At 41.9% G+C, this 21,166-nt stretch overlaps 2 protein-coding genes and 1 long non-coding RNA gene across 13 annotated transcripts in view; 2 read left to right on the forward strand and 1 right to left on the reverse strand.

Annotated features, from left to right (window-relative positions):
• MXI1 (MAX interactor 1, dimerization protein) overlaps positions 1-1,914 on the forward strand; it is a 57,932-nt gene extending 56,018 nt beyond the window's left edge. For all 10 annotated transcript variants that reach the window (XM_075155015.1, XM_075155017.1, XM_075155018.1 and 7 more), the window contains one exon: positions 17-1,914. In XM_075155015.1, the coding sequence (XP_075011116.1) occupies positions 17-180 (164 nt within the window). In that variant the 3' untranslated portion in view covers positions 181-1,914. The remainder of the gene's footprint in view (positions 1-16) is intronic.
• SMNDC1 (survival motor neuron domain containing 1) lies at positions 1,528-18,104 on the reverse strand. 2 transcript variants are annotated; one of them, XM_075155028.1, is made up of 6 exons: positions 17,882-18,104; positions 17,030-17,149; positions 12,973-13,115; positions 10,873-11,034; positions 9,602-9,755; positions 1,528-8,863 (listed from the first exon to the last, which is right to left on the reverse strand). In XM_075155028.1, the coding sequence occupies exons 2-6, from the start codon at positions 17,147-17,149 to the stop codon at positions 8,726-8,728; spliced, it is 717 nt and encodes a 238-aa protein (XP_075011129.1). In that variant the 5' UTR covers positions 17,882-18,104; the 3' UTR covers positions 1,528-8,725. The 2 variants fall into 2 exon arrangements, with proteins under 2 accessions (XP_075011129.1, XP_075011128.1); XM_075155027.1 differs by having other exon boundaries at positions 17,476-18,009.
• LOC142084386 (uncharacterized) lies at positions 10,924-13,536 on the forward strand. Its single transcript, XR_012674349.1, has 2 exons — positions 10,924-11,061; positions 12,398-13,536. It is a non-coding gene; the product is annotated as an uncharacterized LOC142084386 (long non-coding RNA).
• Positions 18,105-21,166: the final 3,062 nt, after the last annotated feature.

The raw sequence follows: 21,166 nt of genomic DNA on the forward strand, positions 1-21,166 counted from the left end.
TCATTTTCCTTTTTAGAAGAGATTGAAGTGGACGTTGAAAGCACAGAGTTCTCCCATGGAGAAGTGGACAATATCAGCACAACCAGCATCAGTGACATTGATGATCACAGCAGCTTGCAGAGTATTGGGAGTGACGAGGGTTACTCCAGCGCCAGTGTCAAGCTCTCGTTTGCTTCCTAGAACCAAGTGAGACAACAGTGCAGGGCGAATGATTTCACTGGGGTGATCAAACTGGGTCCTAGGTGCCAGTATCCTCTTTCAGAAATGACATATTGACAGCTAGTCCTGGAGAGACCTGTATATAAAGCTTTTTGGGTAAAGAAAGCCTCCACAGAAACCCACGTGTTCATTTGGTCATGTTACCAATCCCAAATCCTGCTGGCAAAAAGTTAGACCAAACACTAGTCCCTTTGAAGTCAGTGAAATCTGTTTGTTTCTGTGGGACCTGGATCTAGACCTTAGTGATGAAACACTTTGTTTTGAATTTATTTGTTTGAAAGAGGATACTAGAGACTCATCCCTCTCTTTCTGTCATGAGATCTGAGAAATGTCAGAATTTCTTATATTGCATTCAGGTTGAACAACCTAGATTAGGCCCTTCTGAAGAGCTTTTGTGGTCCTAAAAGGACCGTGTCCTACAGTTTATCACAATCCAATGCTGTCGTAATGTAGTAGGAAATCTAAGAAGGCTTACGTAGCCTAGGAATAACAATGACAATAATGATTAAGGTCTCATTCTGTGCCCAGAGAGAGAGAGAGGGGCGGCAAAGAGAGATGTTCAGGAGAGGACACCATTCAGCTCAGCTTTCTGTTGGACATCATTTAAAAAGCAAGTACCTCTGATGCGTGGCTAAAGCAAGAGGTACTCACTTGTAATCTACCAGCACATCGTGGGCTGTGTCATGCCTCGGGCTGTGACACCGACAGCAGATCTCCCGGTAGATGTGTGCTCGTACGCAGGCGCACAGCCAGCTGAGGACAGAAAGAAACCAGCACATACGAAGGGTGATATGCCAGAAAGTCATGCCCAGATACTGAGCCACTATGACCTTTTTATTTGAAGAGATTTTTTGATAAACATTTGTAAATGTGTTGGGAGGGAAAACACCCCAAGTCTGATGCGTCTTTTTAGAGCTTGTCCATATGAAACCTTAGATGTCTTTTATATGAATTTATGCCATGAAAAGATCTCTGTTTTGATGAAGCACTTGACCCAATGAAATGCAAAGATGCTTTTTGCCATGCACACAATGGATGAAGGCTGTGCTAGCTGGAAGAGGCCAGGTTTGGTGGGGGTTTCTTCGGTTTTCTTTTTAGAATCATTCCCTTTGCTGACTTTTGAAGTTCCAGTCCAGTAGTTAACCTAGTTAAGCTCAGCACGTCTCTCATATTAATGTAACGTTTTGACTGCACGTCCTGTTCCCAAGGGCCTTGCCATCTTATCTGTGCAGGTGCTGTTAAGAGCTATCATAGCGAATGTTCTCTAATTTTCTCGGAGACGAGCATTCTAACCTGCACTTTGAGGGCTTTGCTTTTTTTATTTTTGTCTTTTTAATGGCCAGGATTATTTTGTTTTCCAAGTTTTAAAAACCTTAATAGAGTCCTCACCTATGGCATTGTTTGAAACTTTGTATATCTTTAAGTAATTTAACTACCCCTCATTACTAAGAAAAAAAAAGAGGAAAAAATGCTTTATAAAATTCATAACTTATTGCTGATTTGAATGGGTTGTTAATTTCAGTCCTTTAGATTTTATTTTATTGTTTTAGGTAGGGTTGGGCAAAAAGAGGTAAAATAAAATAAAAAAATAAAGACAACCATATTTAGCAGTGCAGTGGAATTGTGTTTAAATGTTAGCATATGGTCCCCATTAAAGTAGCACTTTAACGCCATTAAACATTTCTGTATCTGAAATGAGTTGTGTTCTTCCATCTTGGTCATTCGTATCGCTTTAGCTGACTCTTTGTTCTTCTTGTGCCCTTCGATCCTGTGATAAGAAGATCCTGAGCGAGTCTGCTGTAGTTTTGCATTATGATAAGTTGCCTGTGTTTAAATATTCTGATGTTTCCCCCACTCTCCTCCAAAATGTGTCACCCCCTGTGAGAGGCACAACACACAATAATCCTTCCATGGCTGTAATGAACAATTTCTGTTTGTTTTGGGTTTTTTAAATTTGCTTCCTAAGCCTGGATCAGGTTGCTGTTGCTAAATCTGTTTTCACTTGTGTGTATGTAATCCAGTGGCTCAGGACATCTGTTCTTCTTCCTTCTGGGAGGTGACCTGGCAGGAGCAGGAGTTTGCCACAGACTGAATTGAGCTCTAGGTTAACAAATGGGGCCCAAGGGTTTTCAGAGAAGAAATACTGCTCGGATTTATGTTTGGGGTCCACAGAATCTCTGGATGACACAAGGTTTGGGACAGTCTTCTGGGTGGTGAAAAGTGGGAAACGTTAGCTCTAGCAAGGCCTGATTTATTTATTCATTATTATTCTCCTTGGAATTGTTACCACTGGCAGCCCTGGTGCTGAGCAGTTGAATACCAGTGGGTTTTATTTATTTATAACCCTTTTTCTATAGCTGTCCCAGCACTTCCTCCTTCCTGTTATCCCTGTTTGTTTTAAAGGGCTACTTAGGAAAGAAGTGTCACAGCTGAGAAATGCTGAAGTTCAAGGGACGGGGAATGGCTTTGCTCTCCTAGTTGGTATAAAACAGTGATGTGTCTCTGGTTGGAAAAAACATGTCTGAAATGTTTGCTTGTATGCTCCAGGGCCAGTTTGGTACCTCCTACCTTTTCTAGCATGGTGGACTCGAAGGGGTCTTGATACCAAGTGCAAATACAATGGGGAAAATGTAGCAGGAGATGAGTTTCCATCACCAGCCCCCTGCCTGACCGCTCAGCTAGCAGCAGTGGTCCAGCCAGGAAGAGGACCAGGGATAAAACAAAATCAAGAGCCTTTCTAATAACTGCTAAAGACATGGGGCTGTTTGCTCTGGTGCTGGGGGGTTCTTTGTGGCAGGTCATAGCAGATTTCAGCTAGAGCTTGGATAGTTTATGTGATGGAAACATTTCTCTGGCCTTTCGAGGTTGTCCTGCACAGCTTTGTCCTGCATTGTGGACTCTGGCCTTTTCTGTATGCTTGCACCTCACACGGTCTGTCACACTCCTCACGTCTCCCTTCGCTGGTCTGGTCTGTTGCGTTGAAATGTTAAAGATGACTAATTTGCTCAGAGAACTTGCTATAAGCTCTTTTTAGATGATTGTACAGGCCAGTTTGTATGGTTATGCAGGACATCAGTTAGATGACCATAATAGTTCCTTCTGCTTAAAAATCCATGAATCTCCTGAATTGTCCCTGTTGTGGCAAGCCAGAATAGTCCCGTGTGCCAGATCTGCTTTAAGGTCATGTCACTTTTCAAAGTACCATCAAAGTTTCTACCAGCCCCCCTGAAATCTTGTAAAACAGAGTGAGTGTCCAAAGGTGCCAATCCAAACCCTTGAGGGTCAAGTCTCTCTTACCCTTTGGAAGCTGAGATGGTCCCTGAACTCTGAGAGATCTAATAGAGCAAGTAAAATTTACTGGTTTTCCCCAGAAGAGTACTCACAGAAGCATACTATCTGTTTTGTCCAAACTCTGTCCTTAAAAAAAAAAAAAAAAAAAAAAGAAAAGGAGTTATTTTCATTCACCCCAAAAGATAAAGACACTGAAAGCATGTTGCTGTTTGGGTTCCCAACTCTAGTGTTTTTGAATGCACACCCATGTGGGATTTGTGCTGCTTCTGAGGCCTCGTTTTATTCCGCTGCAAGTAGAGAGTAAAGTGAAACACTTCACTCCCAGTCGTCTCCTCTGTGGCCCTCGGTGTCTGCCCACCACATTAACTCTAATTTAATCCAGAATAACACTTATTCTCGACACATGGTAATTTGGGCATGGAATCACATTTTCCTTTCATCTTTGCAAAATTGTGTGAGTTTTTTTATGGTTTGCTTTATGGGTGCTACTGTTTTTCTGCTTTATTTTTGTGTTCATAGAGTAACAGAAGTCCTAAATCTATTCTCTGCCTCATTTTACAAGAATACGGTGACTTTTCCTGTAAAAACAGAATTGGATGTACTCTCCGTAGGCAACTTGCCCACACAGTAGACACACATGCACGGGTGCGCACAGCTCCCTCGCAGGCTCATTCTGTCAAGTCCTCCCTCTGTAAATTAGATCCCCGGTGGGTCCTTTTGCTACGTTCAAACCCATTAAAAAGACCATCCAGCATTTTCCTTCTTTTGACACAAGCGTATTACAGTATGTCATCTCCTGTCTGCAGACAAGGTGGCGCTGACTATCTGGCTGCATTTGTCATGGTTATCCTGTGGCGAGTTGTCACTTGAAGGTCGTTTTAATGTCCGTTCCATTAGAGGCCTGTCAGTGAGGAAGGTGATCTCAAATCCGTCTCAAGAAATGGGCAGGTCAATAGCAATGGGGTTGACTACACAGACCTGTCATTTTTCCAGGTTTTGTTTTCCTTTTGTTTGTTTGTTTGCTAGCATCTGTTCCTGGAGGGTGAGCTCCAACCTCCTGCTTTTCTGGTCTTTGTTCTCTCGTACTTGCTGCTCCCTGTTTGTAGTCGCTGTTTCTGTGTTGCCCTGTTGAAGTGGATGAAGTGTTTGGCTTCAGTGGAAATGGGATCAGTCGTGTGCACTAAATGGAGATGGTTGGTTTGGTGGTTTTTTTTTTCCTTCCCCCAGGATCGTAAGCTTTTGTTGTTGAATATTTTCTGGCACCAGCTGTACGTCATTGCAAAGAGAAACTGGGGTCACTTCCTGTAAGATAATGGTAAAAACCAGGACTTCATTCTGAGGTTAGGGAGGTAATAATATTAGTAATGAAAAAGAAGTCCATAAATAACAGAATAAAGTCTGATGTTTTCTCCCAGGGCTTTGTCCTGTGGACAGATTCTCTGGTGAGTGATAAATTCCGTGACCTGATAGTGACCGAAACTCCTCTGCATCCACAATAGTCTCTGAATTGTCCTGTGGGACCCCTGGGGTAGAGGAGTGCGTCCTTCTTCCTCTCTGTTCACCAGACTGCGCAAAATACCTAGCAAATACTGATGCGCTGTCAAATCTGCTTGAAATTGGCCAACAGATCTGAGTGACGCTTGGGAGGATGAACACGGGAGAGGAGAGCGGTTGTCTGCATACACCATGTTTTCCTTTAGGGCAACCTGTTACAGAAGGGCAGGTTGTTTAATTGGGGATAATACCTCAGCACTGACCCTTGCTTCTCTGCTCACTTACTCCTGAAAAGAGGACTGATCCCCCTAATTGTTAGGCAGAAGCAGAAATAAGGAGTCTATGGGTGCTATGGTACTAAATATGTAGTATTTAGGTTTCTGTTCGGGGTGTTGCTGTGTTTGACCATAACTAAAGCGTTGTCTCACAAGGGGGGATGCTGCTATTGAGGTCCCTTCAAGAATACCAAGGATCAGGAATTGCTGAGCAGCCTCTGGGAAAGGTGGGCAAGTCCTGTGAGGTGTGCGCTCCTAAGGGCTAAGGACTCGGTCACGCTGTGCCAGTCAAAGGTGTGAAATGTCACTTTCTTTTGGAAATACCTTCAATGTTAACCCTGCTGTAAGGGCTGTGGGTAATATTGTAATGTATTTTTACCACACTGAAAAAAAATCAGGCCCTTAGTTTGTAGTACCCTGATGAGGCCCAGAGCAAGCTGGTGGAGTGAGCTGGTTCATTTGGCCTTTAACAAGTTAAGAAGTCGTTCAACCTCTTGGCTTGTTGTCTGCTGTGCCACAGGCACATGCTGAAGCTTCGTTTTAATAGTGTTTTCTCAGAGGAAACAGAGCACTGTAGAGGCCTGATGTTGGCCTTCAGCAGGTCAAGGGAAGGCAGCCGGCTTCTGTACGTCCCTGGGGAGTGCAGGGTGGCCCTGGCCATGAGGGGTACTCACGTACGGGAAATGTGGTGGTTCAGAGAAATTGGGCAGAGAGGGATGATGAGTAAGCTGCTCTGAGCACTAGTAATAATGCTAGTCTGACTCAGGGCACGCTCCTAGGTTGGGATTTTCTGCAGTAGGGTCCTCTGGGATGTTTCGTCATACAGAGCTGACTGTAGCGTGTATGGGGCTGGAGGACGCTGGCATTTCTTGTTGCCTTCCAGCAAGTAGTACCTCCAGCATGCCTCCTCCACGAGGTAATAGTTACAGATGTGGTTTGTGAGAAGACGGATTTAGCATTCATCTGTTCTCCCCCCCCACTGTGATTCCCACTGAAAGAAACACTAGTGAGCCAGAAAGCCACTGCATCCATGTGCAGTCAGCTTCGGGCCAAATTCACCCCTTCTACAAGGTCTCATCGAGGTCCTAAGTGTTGCAGCAGGGCTGCGTTTCAGCAAGGATTAATTTTGATCTTGAGGGACATTGCAGCCAACCAGGATAAACCACCAATTTAAAGCATTTTGTGGTGGTTTTAACATTGTGGTTGCTAGTCAGAACATACACAGATCTAGTTCATAACTTGACTTGGGCTACCAATGCAGCTAAGGCTAGACAATTCTTTCCATTTAACTCCTTTTCAAAAATACTTGTCTCAAAACAATGAATTGTTCTGGATCTCCTCCTGGAAGGCTCGATGGGGAAATATAAAAGCTCTTCCCTCTCCTGGACTGGATAGCTTTCTCACAGCCATCTGTGAAAGACAACAGGTGACCTGCCTCAACAGTTAGCTGTCAGTGGCACAGGACTATCACCCATTTGATGTCACTGCTGAAACATGTCTTTGTCAGGCGCAGGCTGTAGGACAAACTCCCTTTCTAAAAAGCAGTGAGGTCTTCCATCAGATTATTTTACAGTAAATTAGGAGTTTTTCTGTGCAAAAGAAAATTTAGCATGCCTGCTACCAGTGAAGATCAGGAATTAGGCAACATCTACTTCATCTTGCAGTCAGTGCGAAATACTTTTGATTCACTTTTGAGTATTACATTCTGCCCAGCAGATTCTATACTTCCCCGCTTTCCTGATCATCTACTGCCCCCCCACGTATACTTTCACTTTGTCAAATATATCCAGCAGATTTTAAACACTTTATTTAATAAAAGTTAAACATACAAAACTGAAATTAACACACTTTGTATTCATAAAAATCACCTTCTCCCATTATAGGGAGAACCTTTTTCTATGTATGGATTCTAAACTACCAGTTGTAGAGTTTAGCTTGAGTTGCGACTCAGGTAACTGATGGACATATTTCCACCAATCAGTGCATCAACAATTGCTGACGTGACCCGATCTAGTTAACAAATTACAAAATGAGCTACATTAACATAATATACAGGGAAATAATGGTCAGGGTTAATGGACAAGAAACACCCTTTTATTATTTAACAGGGGAAACAGCTGATGTACTCTTGTCCATTAACTCAGCCCTAGATTTTACAAAAATAATATCTACATTGTATACAGGGCTACCCATTAACTTCTTTAAACACATTAGGGGTTCAGAGATGGCACCACTACCGTAAGTGAGAGACAAGTAACAGAGGAAAGCAAATCACATAAAATACAAGAAAGCAAGAGCTTTTACACGTGGTTTCCTGAATAAAATCAAAGGGGCTCAGCAGCACTGTGATACAGCTGAAGTTACAATGAACGCTAGGGCCAGTCAATTATTTAAGGACAGAAACTTCAGACTAACCTTTACTCACTCACAACTAACTAAGTGGGATCTAGGCATTCGTATCTGCTGCGCTGCACTTCCACTCGACTGGACGGAGGAGGCCCGGACACGAGCTGTTCCTGTGTATTCCAGGTCTGCGACCGTGCCATCAAACCGGCAAGATCTGCAAGAGGGGAGACGATGGCTCCTTCCCAAGCACCACCATCTACCTTCTCCAACTCTGAACCTCGGGGTAGGGTGGGGTGGGTATTTTTAAGTACAGTTCTCTACTTTGAAATTGCAGTCTAAATACCTTGTCCTATGATTTTCTGGTTACATTTCAATAACCTTTCAATAACCTCCTATTAAAATTTTAGAGTATTTAAAAAAAAAAAAATTCTCCTCTGCTTAACTTCTAGCACAGGAAATTCAGACAGGAATTCAAGTCAAATTTATTGTTTCTAGCACATGAATCACCATTAGTAATAAAGATCCTATCGGCCCTGTTCTGCCCTCATTTACAGCTGTACAAATGGATCCTCAGTGGCTTTGTAAGGGAGTAATTTAGAACTTCCTTAGCAATTGCGTGTGTCTTACAAGCTATGATGGAGTCCAGCTCCCTCTCCCAGAGCTGCAGCAGCTCTGTAATGCTGAGCTTGTCGCTGAGACAGCAGACAGCACTGTGACTACGGAAACGAGGGAGGCTGTTAGGGTGCCATTTTTATACCACCACTTTTCTTAAGGGAAAAAAAAACTTCACTACTAGTATGAATGAAAGATTCCAGAGATCAAAGCTGCAGATAACTACTGCTTTCAGAGCAACAGGTAACAGCAGTTCATGAAAGCATTTACCTGCAGAATGTATTTTAATGCAACTACAAAAAGTTTAATGATTAGGGGGGTCAAATCAATAGCTGGAGATTTAAGGCTCATATCAGCTGAAGCCAAAGTGATGGTGACAAAATGGACTACTTGCTATGTGCCAACAAATAATTTACTTTTAGAAAAATATAATGATAAAAAGATAAGTGTAAAGCCCTGCAGAGATGAAGTTCCACCTTTTCCCCCTGTTACTGAGGCATCAAATGCCTGACATTGTATTTAGAGGTATCTTGATACTGTGTCATAGGTTTGTCTGCAATTCCGCATGTTCCAACTCCAACCTTGCCAGTTACGCTCTCAGGGGAAGCAAAAATACTCCTCTTTACCTGCAAATGAAGCAAAAAACACCATTTCTGAGTAATTACTAACTTGCTCTTAAAAAAACAATCAATCATTACCCTTTGAAGTGTTTCAATATCTCAACTTCTTACTCTATAGGCAGGCACGCTTTCTAAAGGCTAGCTCATCTGTGGCATCTTAACAGAGCTGGGAACTTCCTGGCACCTCAGTGCTGGATGTGATGGTGGTACCCGGGAACCTGGGTCAGGCCAATGATGAATAAAATTCACCTCTCTCTTAAGATGATCGCTAATAATTGTTCATAGGGAAGAATGAAGTTTTACCACTATGTCTGGCAGCTCTTGGTCAAGCCACGATAAAAATGAAATAAGGCTTTAAGATGTCCTTGCTACCTTTTTTTGCGCTATGCGTGCTATTCCAGGGCAATTACTTAGTGCTGTGTCTGCCGGCTCATAAACAGAGCAAAAAGTCAGGCTTGGAGGTTTAGACAGGCCCTCAGGTTCTAAGCTCCAACAAACACTACCTGGCAACTGACAGCGAGCCCAGCTCTCCAAGCTAAGTGCAAGCTCAGTCTCTTAAGAGGAGTACTCCTCCAGTACAAAACCAGGCCTTTTAAGTGTACAAAATACCAAACCGCACGCTTCAGAATCCCAAAGATGAACCCCCTTTAAATCCCTTTAAAAACCACTTCTTCCTCTCCCCCAAAATACTGCACAGAATTCTATGCCCTGTTGTTATTCACATACTGACAAAACTAAACAAACCTGGCCTTTTTTGTTTTTAGAATAGGCTCTGTTGTTAAACTGTTGCCACTTGACTTTCTGGTCCTCTCGTTCCTGTTCAAGTTCTTTAATTCTCTGAGCTTTTTTCAAAGCTTTCTTCTTTTTATACTCTCGTTGCTGTGCTATCATCTCTTTTCTAGAGAGAAGGAAAAAAGACATTTTATGTTTGTACCTTTTTCTGTAAGAAACTAAAACCCCTGTCAGACAGATATGCACAATAGTTTTCCATAAGTAAATGAGAGAAAACAAAGCTTGTAAATATTCTCCACTTCTAGGAAAAAAAAAAACAAACAAGTCTTTCCATGTATAAGCATTACATTGCTTATTTATATATTTCGGCATAAGAACAATGACCACCACCACCTGATTAAGACCATGCCAAAGACAGCGACCCATGGGATTGAGTGAAATTCATTTCTGAAACTGAAAATGTACCTATCAGCGCTTCTGCATTTCAGAAACATCTAGGGTTTGGAAAATTTAAATAGCCCATTCGAGTGAAAAGCCCAAACTTTTCTGGAGGTCTGCAGGACTCTCATGGTACTAAGTATTGGACAGGGATGGAAGGAAAAGAACAAAGATAGGTTACTTCAGTAAAGATAAGGAAGTTCAAGGAGTCAATCTATGCCACAATGCAACACCTCTCAGAACGATCCCTTAGAGAAGGGATCATTGCTATAACAAACTCTGAAATTGTAGCACATTTTTTTCTTCCCCCCAAAGAAAGTTTTCAGCCCTTAAAAATACCTTTCTGTATTAGACACGATAGGATATTGAGTAAAGCACATATCCCCAGCGATGGAGTCAACACCGCCATCCTAACAGAGGGATGGGGCAGAAGCAGAAGTCCTTTGTACTGGTAAGTATACTCTGTTGCGAGCCAGATCACAGATCTGAGTAGGGCCTGCACTAGATCTGAACTGAAACTTATAGGCTCTCTGCTGTCAATGAAAGAGTACTCTTTTTTTTTTATCTACTGCTTACATACTTGATAGCTTGAGATAGCATAATCTGAGTAAAACAAAGTCTATCACGTTATCTTGCCAGGATACATAACACACATGATACCAGCCACGATAATGTACCAAACATTATATGCTAGATAGATTTAAGATCCTTCTTCAAGCGAAGATATGAAGATATTGAAGATATGTAAAATTTCAAAAAAGAGAGATTCTATTTCATTAACCAACTTTTATAGCTGGGGGGAACCCACAAAGCAGCTTTCAGACTTCTGCCTGTGTATTACTTACTTGGACATGGGTTTGTTGCCACTGTCCTCTTTTGCTTTTCTTCCCTCTTCCACAGGCTTGAGGTTGAACAGAGGTGTAACTTCGGCATTGCCATACCCAGCAAATGTGACCGCAGCTGTTCCATTCTCCTCATCTATTTCTTCAATCTCAGCTTCATAACACCTGTAAAGATATCATGGCTGTAAGCATGTGAGTAAAGCTTTAATACTCAGCCCTTCAACACCTACACTGTCAGCCAGCTAGTGGCATTAAGTAAAAAATTTGCAAATATCGGCCTTCATTTTCAGGGACAATACACAAATCAAACCAAGAGATTATTTTCTTAAGGTCAAAGGGACACAAGTACAAAGACTGGAATCTGCTGTATTTGACCTTTAGCATCAAGAAGCAATGGCCTCACAGTTATCAAAACTAATGATTGATGCTGGGGCCAGTCTAATCAGATATCCTGATTTGGTTCTAGTTCTGGCAGGTCATGGGATTGAGGAAAAAAAAAGGAAAAAAAAAAAAAGACCCAACAAAATGCTGCATTCACAGAACACAGCTTTCAGGGAATTTACTGAGGAGTTCTGGAAAGTGTCAGCTCACAAGAGCAAAGCGTTGGTTCCATTTTTCTCCATGTGAAAAAGAATTAAGAAAAACAGAAGCTTTCAAAATATTCCCCCTTCAACACTTACAAAGTTAAAAGTTTTCGTATTGATTTAAAATAGCAATTTTGAAATTTTAGCAGAAATCAGTCCATTTCATATTTATGTGTATGAAACATTTTGGTCAACCAAACTGACCTCATAATGGGAAAAAGGAAAGACAGACAAGTGACATTTCCAAAAATATTTAAAACAATTTACTCTAAATTCAGAGCAAAAGGGTACATCTAAAGCAAACAGAGGAATAAAATGAGATGTTTCATAGATAATATTCCAGTTAACATTTACTAAATTAATTTCTTGTGCGATTTTAGTGGGCCAACATCATCTTGAATTGAGCTAGATGAAAATACATGGAAACCCAAACTGCATGAGGTAAAAAAATATTAATCTCTGGCTAGCTCTTCATGAAACACTGGTCACTTAAGAAATATTGTGACAGAGCAGGGAGTTAAAAAAAAAGTAGCAATACAATTAAGTCCAGTAAGATCCACTTCAGTGGACACTCTGGCACATTCTTCCCCAAGCTCTGATGCTCTAACCCAGTGATCAGGGCAAGAAGAATGACCCAATAGCAACCTAAGACAGTAATATTCAATTTTTAAATTCTTACACAAAAGCATTTTACTCATTAATAATCTGTGACAGAAAAACTGTTCACTTTTAGGTTTGTTTTCTACCTAAGACATCAATAGCTATACCAAAATCTCTATGCAGTTACTACATTGTTAATAGAACCGCATATGTTGAACTAGAGAGCTTCTCTCTAAGTGGTAATCACTGGGATATTAGTCCTGCATAAATAGTAATTTTTAAAAAGCTGCAACAGTTATACATTTTGCAGTATGGAAAGTAATTTTAGAATGTTTATTTCAAAGATTATGAAGTCAGAATGAACTGCTTGGGTTCCCAGAACTTCACAGGCTAATGTAATAGAGACTAAATCCAAAAGGCTGATTAATTCTATGGTTACATTACACAGCTGGTTATTTCATAGCCAAGAAACAGCGTTTCCAATTAAAAATGAATTTCCAATTAGTGGCACAATGTGAGATACAGCAAGGATTTTTCCTGATAGCAATCAATTACATATATATGAATGCAATGACAAATTACGAATTATACATCCTGAAACCTTTATAAAATACTGCTCTGACAGATCAATTCATGAAAGTCTGCCGTTTATTACATTAGCAAATGGTAATTTACCAAAGCTACCCTACTTTTATAAGGTTAGTGACAAATAGGGCACTTCTGGAAAATGACCCCACATCTCTTTGCTTTTTACCAAAAATACTGACCTTTAATAAAGAGAGTACAAGAATACCTAATATCATATTTCTTTCCAAATTTATTTTTGCTTTTAGTCACCCTAGGGGCAGTTCAAACTGAATGAAAGTCTCTTACCATTGAACTATTTCATGTAACTGTTAGAGAAGTTTTCTACACTTACTGTCCATCCTCACTCCATATCGCCATACACCTATCCCCAACCTTCCAGGAGTGACTGGGCAGAGCAGAAGCAGAACTGTCAGAACTTGCAAGAGTTTCTGAAGGTTGTGTTGAAAGGAGATCTTTGGTTAATTCTATGACTTCCTATAAAAGACAAAAAACCCACAAAGAATAATTTTTCAAACTCTGTTACCATGTGTATTTTTACCCCAAGCTTACTGGTTTGGGTTTTTTTGAAGTTACTGTATTAAATTCATAGCTGATATAAAGTGGACTAAGTTTGTTTTGGTTTTTTAGTCATTTAACTAAACTCACTCATTGCCAATGTAGATAAAAATATGTATGGTCCTCACTGTATTGCAGTAAAGTTGCCCATGCCCTCCTCAAAATTTCAAATAGCCACCTATTATTTTTATAGCATTTCTTTCTAGACGAATTATTTATCCGTAGGCACACAGACACAGCTAGACAGTCTCAAAAAAAAAAAATCCCAAAAATCAACAGCGTGACTCTGTACACATGGCTGCATGTGATGTTGGTTATTGACCAAAAAAAAAAAAATAAATATCACACAACATGAGGCAGAGCAAGTATTCAGCAGGACAGTGCTCTGAAGACAAAATGTCAAAGGACGTAACGCTTTATTCTCTCTCTAGCTGGCAGTTTCTTTCCTCCCTTCCCGTTTGGGACTGGCTGGCTATATTATATATAGCAACCTATAAAACACACAACAACTACAAGTGCAGCATTTCTAAGTCATGAGACATTTTTCAGTTTACACAAACATATGTGGATTGGCTGAACTGAAGCACCCAGAGCCAGGGTGGAAGAGTGCCTTCCAAGACTGCCACTCTGTAAAGCCCTCTTGTTTATAGAAAGCACTCAGGTGCATAATAAAGAAACTGATCTCCTTAAGTCACTTTAATGTAAGTGTTTGTTTTTCTCTAAATTCCCTGACTAAGATTTCAGGTCAGACCTTCCCTTGCTAATCCAACAAGACAAATAACAAAATAACAAATTTTTCCAGCTCCTTTAAATATTATTCATGCACAGACAGGAGCACATAAAAACCCTTCCCCAACTTCCTGTCAATGTTATATTCTTATTCTGCGCAGTCAAGACCACTGGTTTTCACTAGTGTTAAAAGTCAAAGGAGCCAGCACCTAAAAGACCACTTAAACTTTCTGTATAAGGCAAAGCAACTCTGCAGTCCTTGAAGAAAAATTCTTCAGTTATTTGAGTATGTCAGCATGAACCATTGTCACTCTCCTCACAGTAAATATTTAAATTAGGGGAGGGTTACAGATAAACAATGTTCAACTGAGGCTCAGTGAAGCCTGAACTTCCCTCCCAGTTTCACATCCTAGTTCAGCTATGGAGTACAAAGGCTAGCTCAGAAAAAAGTGGTAAAGAACCTGTTCTTCATTCCTCAAGAACCTAAAGGATCATCTGCAGTTCCCAAATAAAACTTACATGCATTTTTATCTGATAAACTATACAACTGGCATGAATGGCCTAACAGTTTGTTTCTGTTGCAGCTGTTAATGTCTGAATTTCCAACACCTTCCTAACAAAAGTTCTGCTCTCTGTTTTAGAGGAGCTGCTAGTTAATAAGTGCAACAGTAAGGACAATCGGTAGCAACTGTAAGCACGGAAACATGCTTACAATTACTTCTACTACTTTGGTCTCCATTTTCCGTAATACTACAGCTGAACCAGAACAGATTTTGATTATCAAGTTAACTAATTTGAGAGCGCTCCACAGAACATACAGCATTAGCCTAATTTTCCCTCCCAGATGCAAAATCCCAAACTATTCCTCAACATACAGATAGTTATATTCTGCAAATCCAAGAGGCATCACGATTTGAAACAGGTATCTTATCTCAGCAGGTCAAATACAATACCTCCAGCACAAGCTACCTGAAAGTGAGTATTTCAGCTATGTAGACTACCAGTAGTATGAAACTGTTGACTTATTCTTGCCACATCCATAGATGGCTTATTGTAGAACTCAAATCTGAATAGTTTCAGACAAGTCTACCAAGGATTCTTTGAATTCGGTCAAGTCACTTAGACCCCAGGCTATAAATAGCAAACTTCTGGTAAAAATCTTCGTCCGTTATCCACATACCATAGTGCTAAGCAGACAAGATAGAAACATTAATTTTATTGCAACCCATGAGATAGTTCTAAAGTCTTTAATGGAATAGCTCATTCAAAGAAAATTTCTAAGCACGAGTTAGACTACCGCAGCAGCTCAATATGGCCAAATGGGTTGAACATTGTGGCTTGCTGCCATGTCCCCGTGACATGAAGGTGTGACCCACAGAGAATACTAGTTAGAGTTTGCCAAGATTTTTCTGACCAACTGGTCTTTACAAAGCCAGAACTACAAAGAGATCTTTACAAAGAGATCTACACTCCAGAGCGCAACACCCAGAGATATCATCTCCAATTACAGGAGATGACAGCTGCCATCAATTCTACTTGATACAAAAGGTAAGTTTGGTCCTTGGGTGCACGGACACGGTCCTAGAAGCACTTCAGTGAAACAAAAGGTGAAAAGCAAAGAATTTGTAAAAGAAGTTCTTGTAATATTTATTTTAATCTTGTTACTCAGGAATGAGCTGAGTATATGAAATGCAGTAGTGCATCACTATTTATGATAGAAAAAAACATTTCAATTACATTGTAACAATCTTTTTGAACTAATTTGAAAGCTATTTAGTTGGGACACTGAAGCATTGAACCCATTTTTACAATTCTTAGGTTGGCATATATTAAGTCTGCAAAACATTATGTCATTTTCAAGGTGGAACATATGGATAGCAAACCTTTTGGGGACGAAAGTGTAAAGATCTTCCCCATTCTGTGCAGAAAGCTTTTATAAAAAAGTTTGCAAGTTGTCCTTTCACATCAATGATCTCTGCATATCAAAGCCGAGGTCGTGTTGGTATCGGAAATATCATCCCATATGGGTTTTGCTGTGCATTTTAAAAATATAAAAATATACACATGCTTTTAACAGTGTACAATGAAGGACATTAAGATGATCTATAAAGTGCCTTGTGGGCACAAAGCCTTTGTAATTTAAAAGGAATTCTAAAGATCACCAATTTGAGGCACTACTCATATTTTGGTTAAAGCATCATTTTTATTGCTCTTATTTCCATACAGAATAGTGGTTACTCAATCTTGTATTGGGTAGTTTTATATATTTTTAGATCTGATGGCTAAAGCAATCCACAACAGAAATGAAGCAGCACCTTGCACTCTCATGACAAATTTTAACAGTACTGCTGGGTTTTTTTATATGCCAATGTGTCTTTATATGCACAAGAATCTAAAAGACCACTTATCAGCTTAAAATTAGGCTGATAGTCTTCCTGTCACCAAGCCATACCCTAAGGACCAGAAATGGTTTTTTAGCTCTTAAGAATGCCGTACGCTCTCAAATGTTTAAAAAAAATGCAGGTGGCAAGTGAAGAACACGACTCTTTTCCTTTCTTAATAAAAACCTTACCACAATCAAGGCTTAGATGTACAAGGAAGGAATACAGAACTACACTCTAAAGCTTTTATCATTGCAAATGCATGCGTATAATGCATAAATAAAGAGATTTTGGATGAAATGATATGACAACTCAAAAATAAGCAGAAAGCCATAACGTTAAGCCCAACCATCAGGCTTCAGCACAGTAAAAGCAACAAAAAATAATGACTTCCTGATAAATGCTTTTTTAAAAAAAAAAAAAAAAGAAAAAGAGATAGTAAAGACAGCACTGGCATATCTTTCATCACTGGCTAAAGTTTTTAGCAGAAGAGTTTGCTATATAAATTAGTACATCTTTTTTACTAATCTACAAGACAGGTTTAAAATAGGCCAAACTTTGTTTTTTTTTTAAACCAACCCTACCATAATTGTATCAAATTATGTGAAAAGAAAGTAATAAACCCACCAAGTATGTTTTTTGGTTGCAATGCAAATATTTAGGAAAGATGGAAACCTGCTAAAGACCCTAAAGTTTCAGCTATTCATACCCTCAAGTTCTCACCTGTAAGTCTTTCTTCAGTTTTAGTAAATCTTCATTTTCTGCATTCCCAGATAAGGCAGCCTCAACTTGCTGAAGCTGAGCTTTGTAGCTAGCTAACTGCTTTGCCAGGTCTTCTGACATCTGCAAGAAACATACACACACACACACAACACATCAAAACAACAGGCTTGCTGCTTTTTAATCACATCTTGTGGTGCAAGTAAAGTGAAATTGATAAATAATAACACGAAAAGCTATTACTGAAATGTTAAAACCACAACTCACTAATTTTCAATAACGCACTATTTGACTATAGATAGCCGCTCACCTTAATTTTTTTTTCAACTACTCCCAAACAATTTCTAAAAAAGAAAGCTTAAAACACGACATGCCTGTGTGCGTGCACAGGGGAAACGTGTAACTTACGGCATGTAAGCAGCGGGGTCTTTAGGCAGCCTCGGACTTACCCACATCTTTAGAAAACTACCGCGCATTACAGTCTTTCCCCTCCGGTTGCCACAAGCCAGTCTTGAGGTTTACAGCCGCAAAACCCTCTGCGGCATCCGGCACCCGGCCCGTCCCGGGGTGCTCCGGGAGCCAACCGCCCGGCACACGGGCCGGCGGCGGTGAGCCCGGCCCAGGGCCACCCTCTTCTTGTCGGACCCAGCCGGGCGACTCAGGACGCGGTGGAACAGCGGGGAAGGGGAGCCGGGCCCGTGAGGAAGGGCCCGCGCCGGCGGACAGGCCAAGGCCCAGGCTCAGGCCTAAGCCGCGGCCTAGGCCCAGGCCCGGGCTCGCTCAAAGCGGGAAGGCCGAGACCGCCGGGCGGCAGCGGGGGAGGCGTGGGGACGGCGAGGAGCCGCCGGTTCTCACCTCGGCGGGCGTGTGGGGCCCGGGCCGGGCCGGGGGGCGAGCGGGGAGGCGCCGCTCCGGGTCCCGTCAGGCCGCGGCCGCTTCCGTCTCCTTCGCCGCAGGCCGGGGGAGGGGCGGGGCAAAGGCCCAGCGCGCGCCGGCGCTCGCGAGAGCACCCCGCCGGTCACGTGCTGCCGGCGCGCGGCGCTGGTCGGCCGAGCAACGCAGCCGCCTCACGCGGCCTGCGGGTCACGTGGAGGGGGAGGGCCCCTGACCGTCTCGCGAGGCTGCGAGAGCGACGCGGGAGCGCGCCCGGGAAAGCGCATCGCCCGTGCGCGAGCGCGAGCCGAGGGGCGGCGGGGCGGGCGGCGGCCGCGGGGCCGGGGCTTTGCGCGGCCTGCACCGCTCCCGCCGGCGGCCGGGCCTTGGGCCTGAGGGCTCCCCTGTCCCCTGGCGAGCCCCGTGTAAGGAGAGGTCGGCAGCAACCGCCCGTGGCCCTCCCTGCTGCGGCTCCGCGGGACGGGGCGGGAGCGGTCCTGTCCCGCTGCCGTCCTGACAGGATTGCCATCGGCAGAAGCTACTAGCGGCGTCGGAATCTTCCTCTTTCGGGCACGGCGCAGCTCTGTTCGCAGAGGAGCGATGTCAGATGTCAGGTCTGAGCGCCCGCTGCTGTGGGAGACCGCAGGGCGTTTGACTGCCTGCACCTGAGGGACACCTTCGCTGGCGTCCTTGATCTTGACAACATCAAACACAATGCTTTCTGGCTGCTTAAGTGGTAATTAGAACCACGCAAAACTCAGTACCAAACAATTTAGAGTAGAGCAAGTTTCAATATTTGGTCCTACAACAGGAGAGGAAAGGGGGAGGAAGAGCTCAGTGGCTTCTCCGAGCCTGTCACAGGAAGAAAAAAAATACGTCCTGGTGGAAATCCGGTGATTAATTTGGCCTTCGCCTTGTGAGCCAGGCAAACTAAGCAGGCGCCTGAAAAGTTTCTTAGTATTACGAGGAGGATCAGTGTCTCCTGCAAACATCCTGTCCCTCGTGGTCGTCAGCATGCGTGGCTTCACAGGAAGATGACTTACACTCTTTGGGTTTGTTTACATACTGAGGGGGAAATACATCTACCGTGTTCTATAATGCTTGGTGTATGTCCTCAGAGGATATCCTGACCAAGGATAAAACAGATTTCTGTCAATTGGTGTATGGTTTGATAATTAGAATACAGAAATTATGGGATGCTGTTCACAGACTGATGAGACCAAGTGTAACAATGAAGATAATAACAGTAGTGTCTTTTTAGTATTTTTATTAATAATCTAGAAATACATACATGAGAAAACATTTTCTGATAAGGCTTTGTGGACAGATCAGGGACATACAAAAGACATACAAATTTATTGATACAGAGCAATCCTGATGACTTTGTGAGTGTACCTATGAGTTAAAATGCACATTAGTACAATTGATTTCAACTTCACATCTCAGAACAAGAAATCTAGGCCATGTTTGCAGGATTGAAGTGACAGAGAGGGACTGAGGAGGCATGTAGTGTCCATATATCTCCAAAGGCAACAACAGCAAAAAGGAGAACATTTCTGTGGTTGCATCAGCAGGAGCAAGCATAAGGAGGTATTTTACTTCTATAAAAGTTTTGGTGAGAGTTAATACTGAAATGGTATATATTGTTCTAGAGTCTGGAGTTTTATAGGGTCTGCAGACTTCTAAAAAGAGCCACCAACATTATTCGATGGCTAGAGAAAACTACCTTCTCTCAGTGAAAGGCTGAAATGCCCAATCTGTTTAGCTCATGAAGGAAGACCGGGCGGTGACTTGATCACCACATGTAACTAATTTGAAAGGAAAATAGCATGAAGTACTCGAAACATAAAAACATTGCAACACCCAGTTGACTGAAAGCTAAAGGTACAATTACCTTTAAGAGAGGTGTTTTTCTTTCTCTTGGTTTCTTCAGATCAGGATAGTGCCTTTTTAGAAGCTATTTCAACACATGCTATCATTCAAGCACATGCTGCTACATATAGGAAGACAAGCCAGATCTTGAAACCGCTGATCTTTAACTCTCATGAATTGGAAATTCTTATTAATTGCATCCTTAAAACTGGATTTGTCTTCACCCAAAAATAGAGATTTTTTTCTATGTTTGACAGAAGAAGCTCTTTTATACGATATTGAGGAAAAACACGGTGTAAGCAGGACTTCTTCCTGCTATCTTACAGATTACAAATTTTAAACAATATGTTTTACAGTTCATGAAATGGTTGGTGCTTGGAGGAATATCTGCATAATAGCATGTTAGCACTATTTAAAACAATGTACATCCAGTTGTCAAGAGTTTGGTCTTTCTGTATTAGGAGATGAAAGCAAGTTCAGGTATGTTTGTGCTGTATGTGAATGTTTGTAACTGCATCCAGTACTTTCCTCTTACCCATGGGCAGCAGAGTAGCTACCAGAACTGTCTCTCTTCAGAAATCCTTACAATTTATGAGCTGTTTATACATTGTGGTGCGGTATTACAGTGTATTCAGAATTGAACCATATTATTTACAGAGTATAAAGTTATACTGCAGTAATATTATTACAAAGTAATTGATACTATGTAATTGGAATTTATGTATCACATTTTATCATATATGATACGTATAATTTTAGTGTAGTTTATTGCCAAATGAAGGCACGTGAATTTAAGACAATTCTTCATCACAAATGCCGTAGAATCTGTTTCCCTAACTTAGCAACAGAAAGAAAAGGCAACTTGATCAGCTTTTGTCTCAGCCAAACTCTGTTGCCATTAGCACTGAGGCTTTCAGCTGTGATTCCTAGTGGGAAGCTCTCTGATGGATGGGACTGTACTTGGGGAACAACTGCGGAAAATTGGTGTAACTGGAGATTTCCTTGCCAGGCTGGTGCTGTGGGGCAGCAGTTAGTGTAGCGGTAGCAGTGATGCTCTGTAGTGAATGGCACAGCTTGTTGGGAAGGTGAGGTTTCTCGTAACCACTATAGCTGGGCATGCCTTGGGGCTCATAAAGGGGCTGCCTGTCTTCAAGGCAAACTAATTTACAGTTGGAAGAGACAAGGGCGCATCCTGCAGCCGTGCTTGGCTTGTCCAGGAGGTGGTGGTGCTGCTGCACAACACGTCTGTATCACCAGACGTGTTTAACTAGCAATGCAGGAAACTTACTCTGTTGTAGGTCCATAATTATGTCTTTTTTACAGTCTGCTGCATTATTTTTATAGTTAGGGCTAATGGTAACATATATCTGAAGTTATTTTTGAAGATAGCTGGGA

Source organism: Calonectris borealis, chromosome 7 (assembly GCF_964195595.1).
Source record: "Calonectris borealis chromosome 7, bCalBor7.hap1.2, whole genome shotgun sequence".
NCBI lineage: Eukaryota > Metazoa > Chordata > Aves > Procellariiformes > Procellariidae > Calonectris > Calonectris borealis.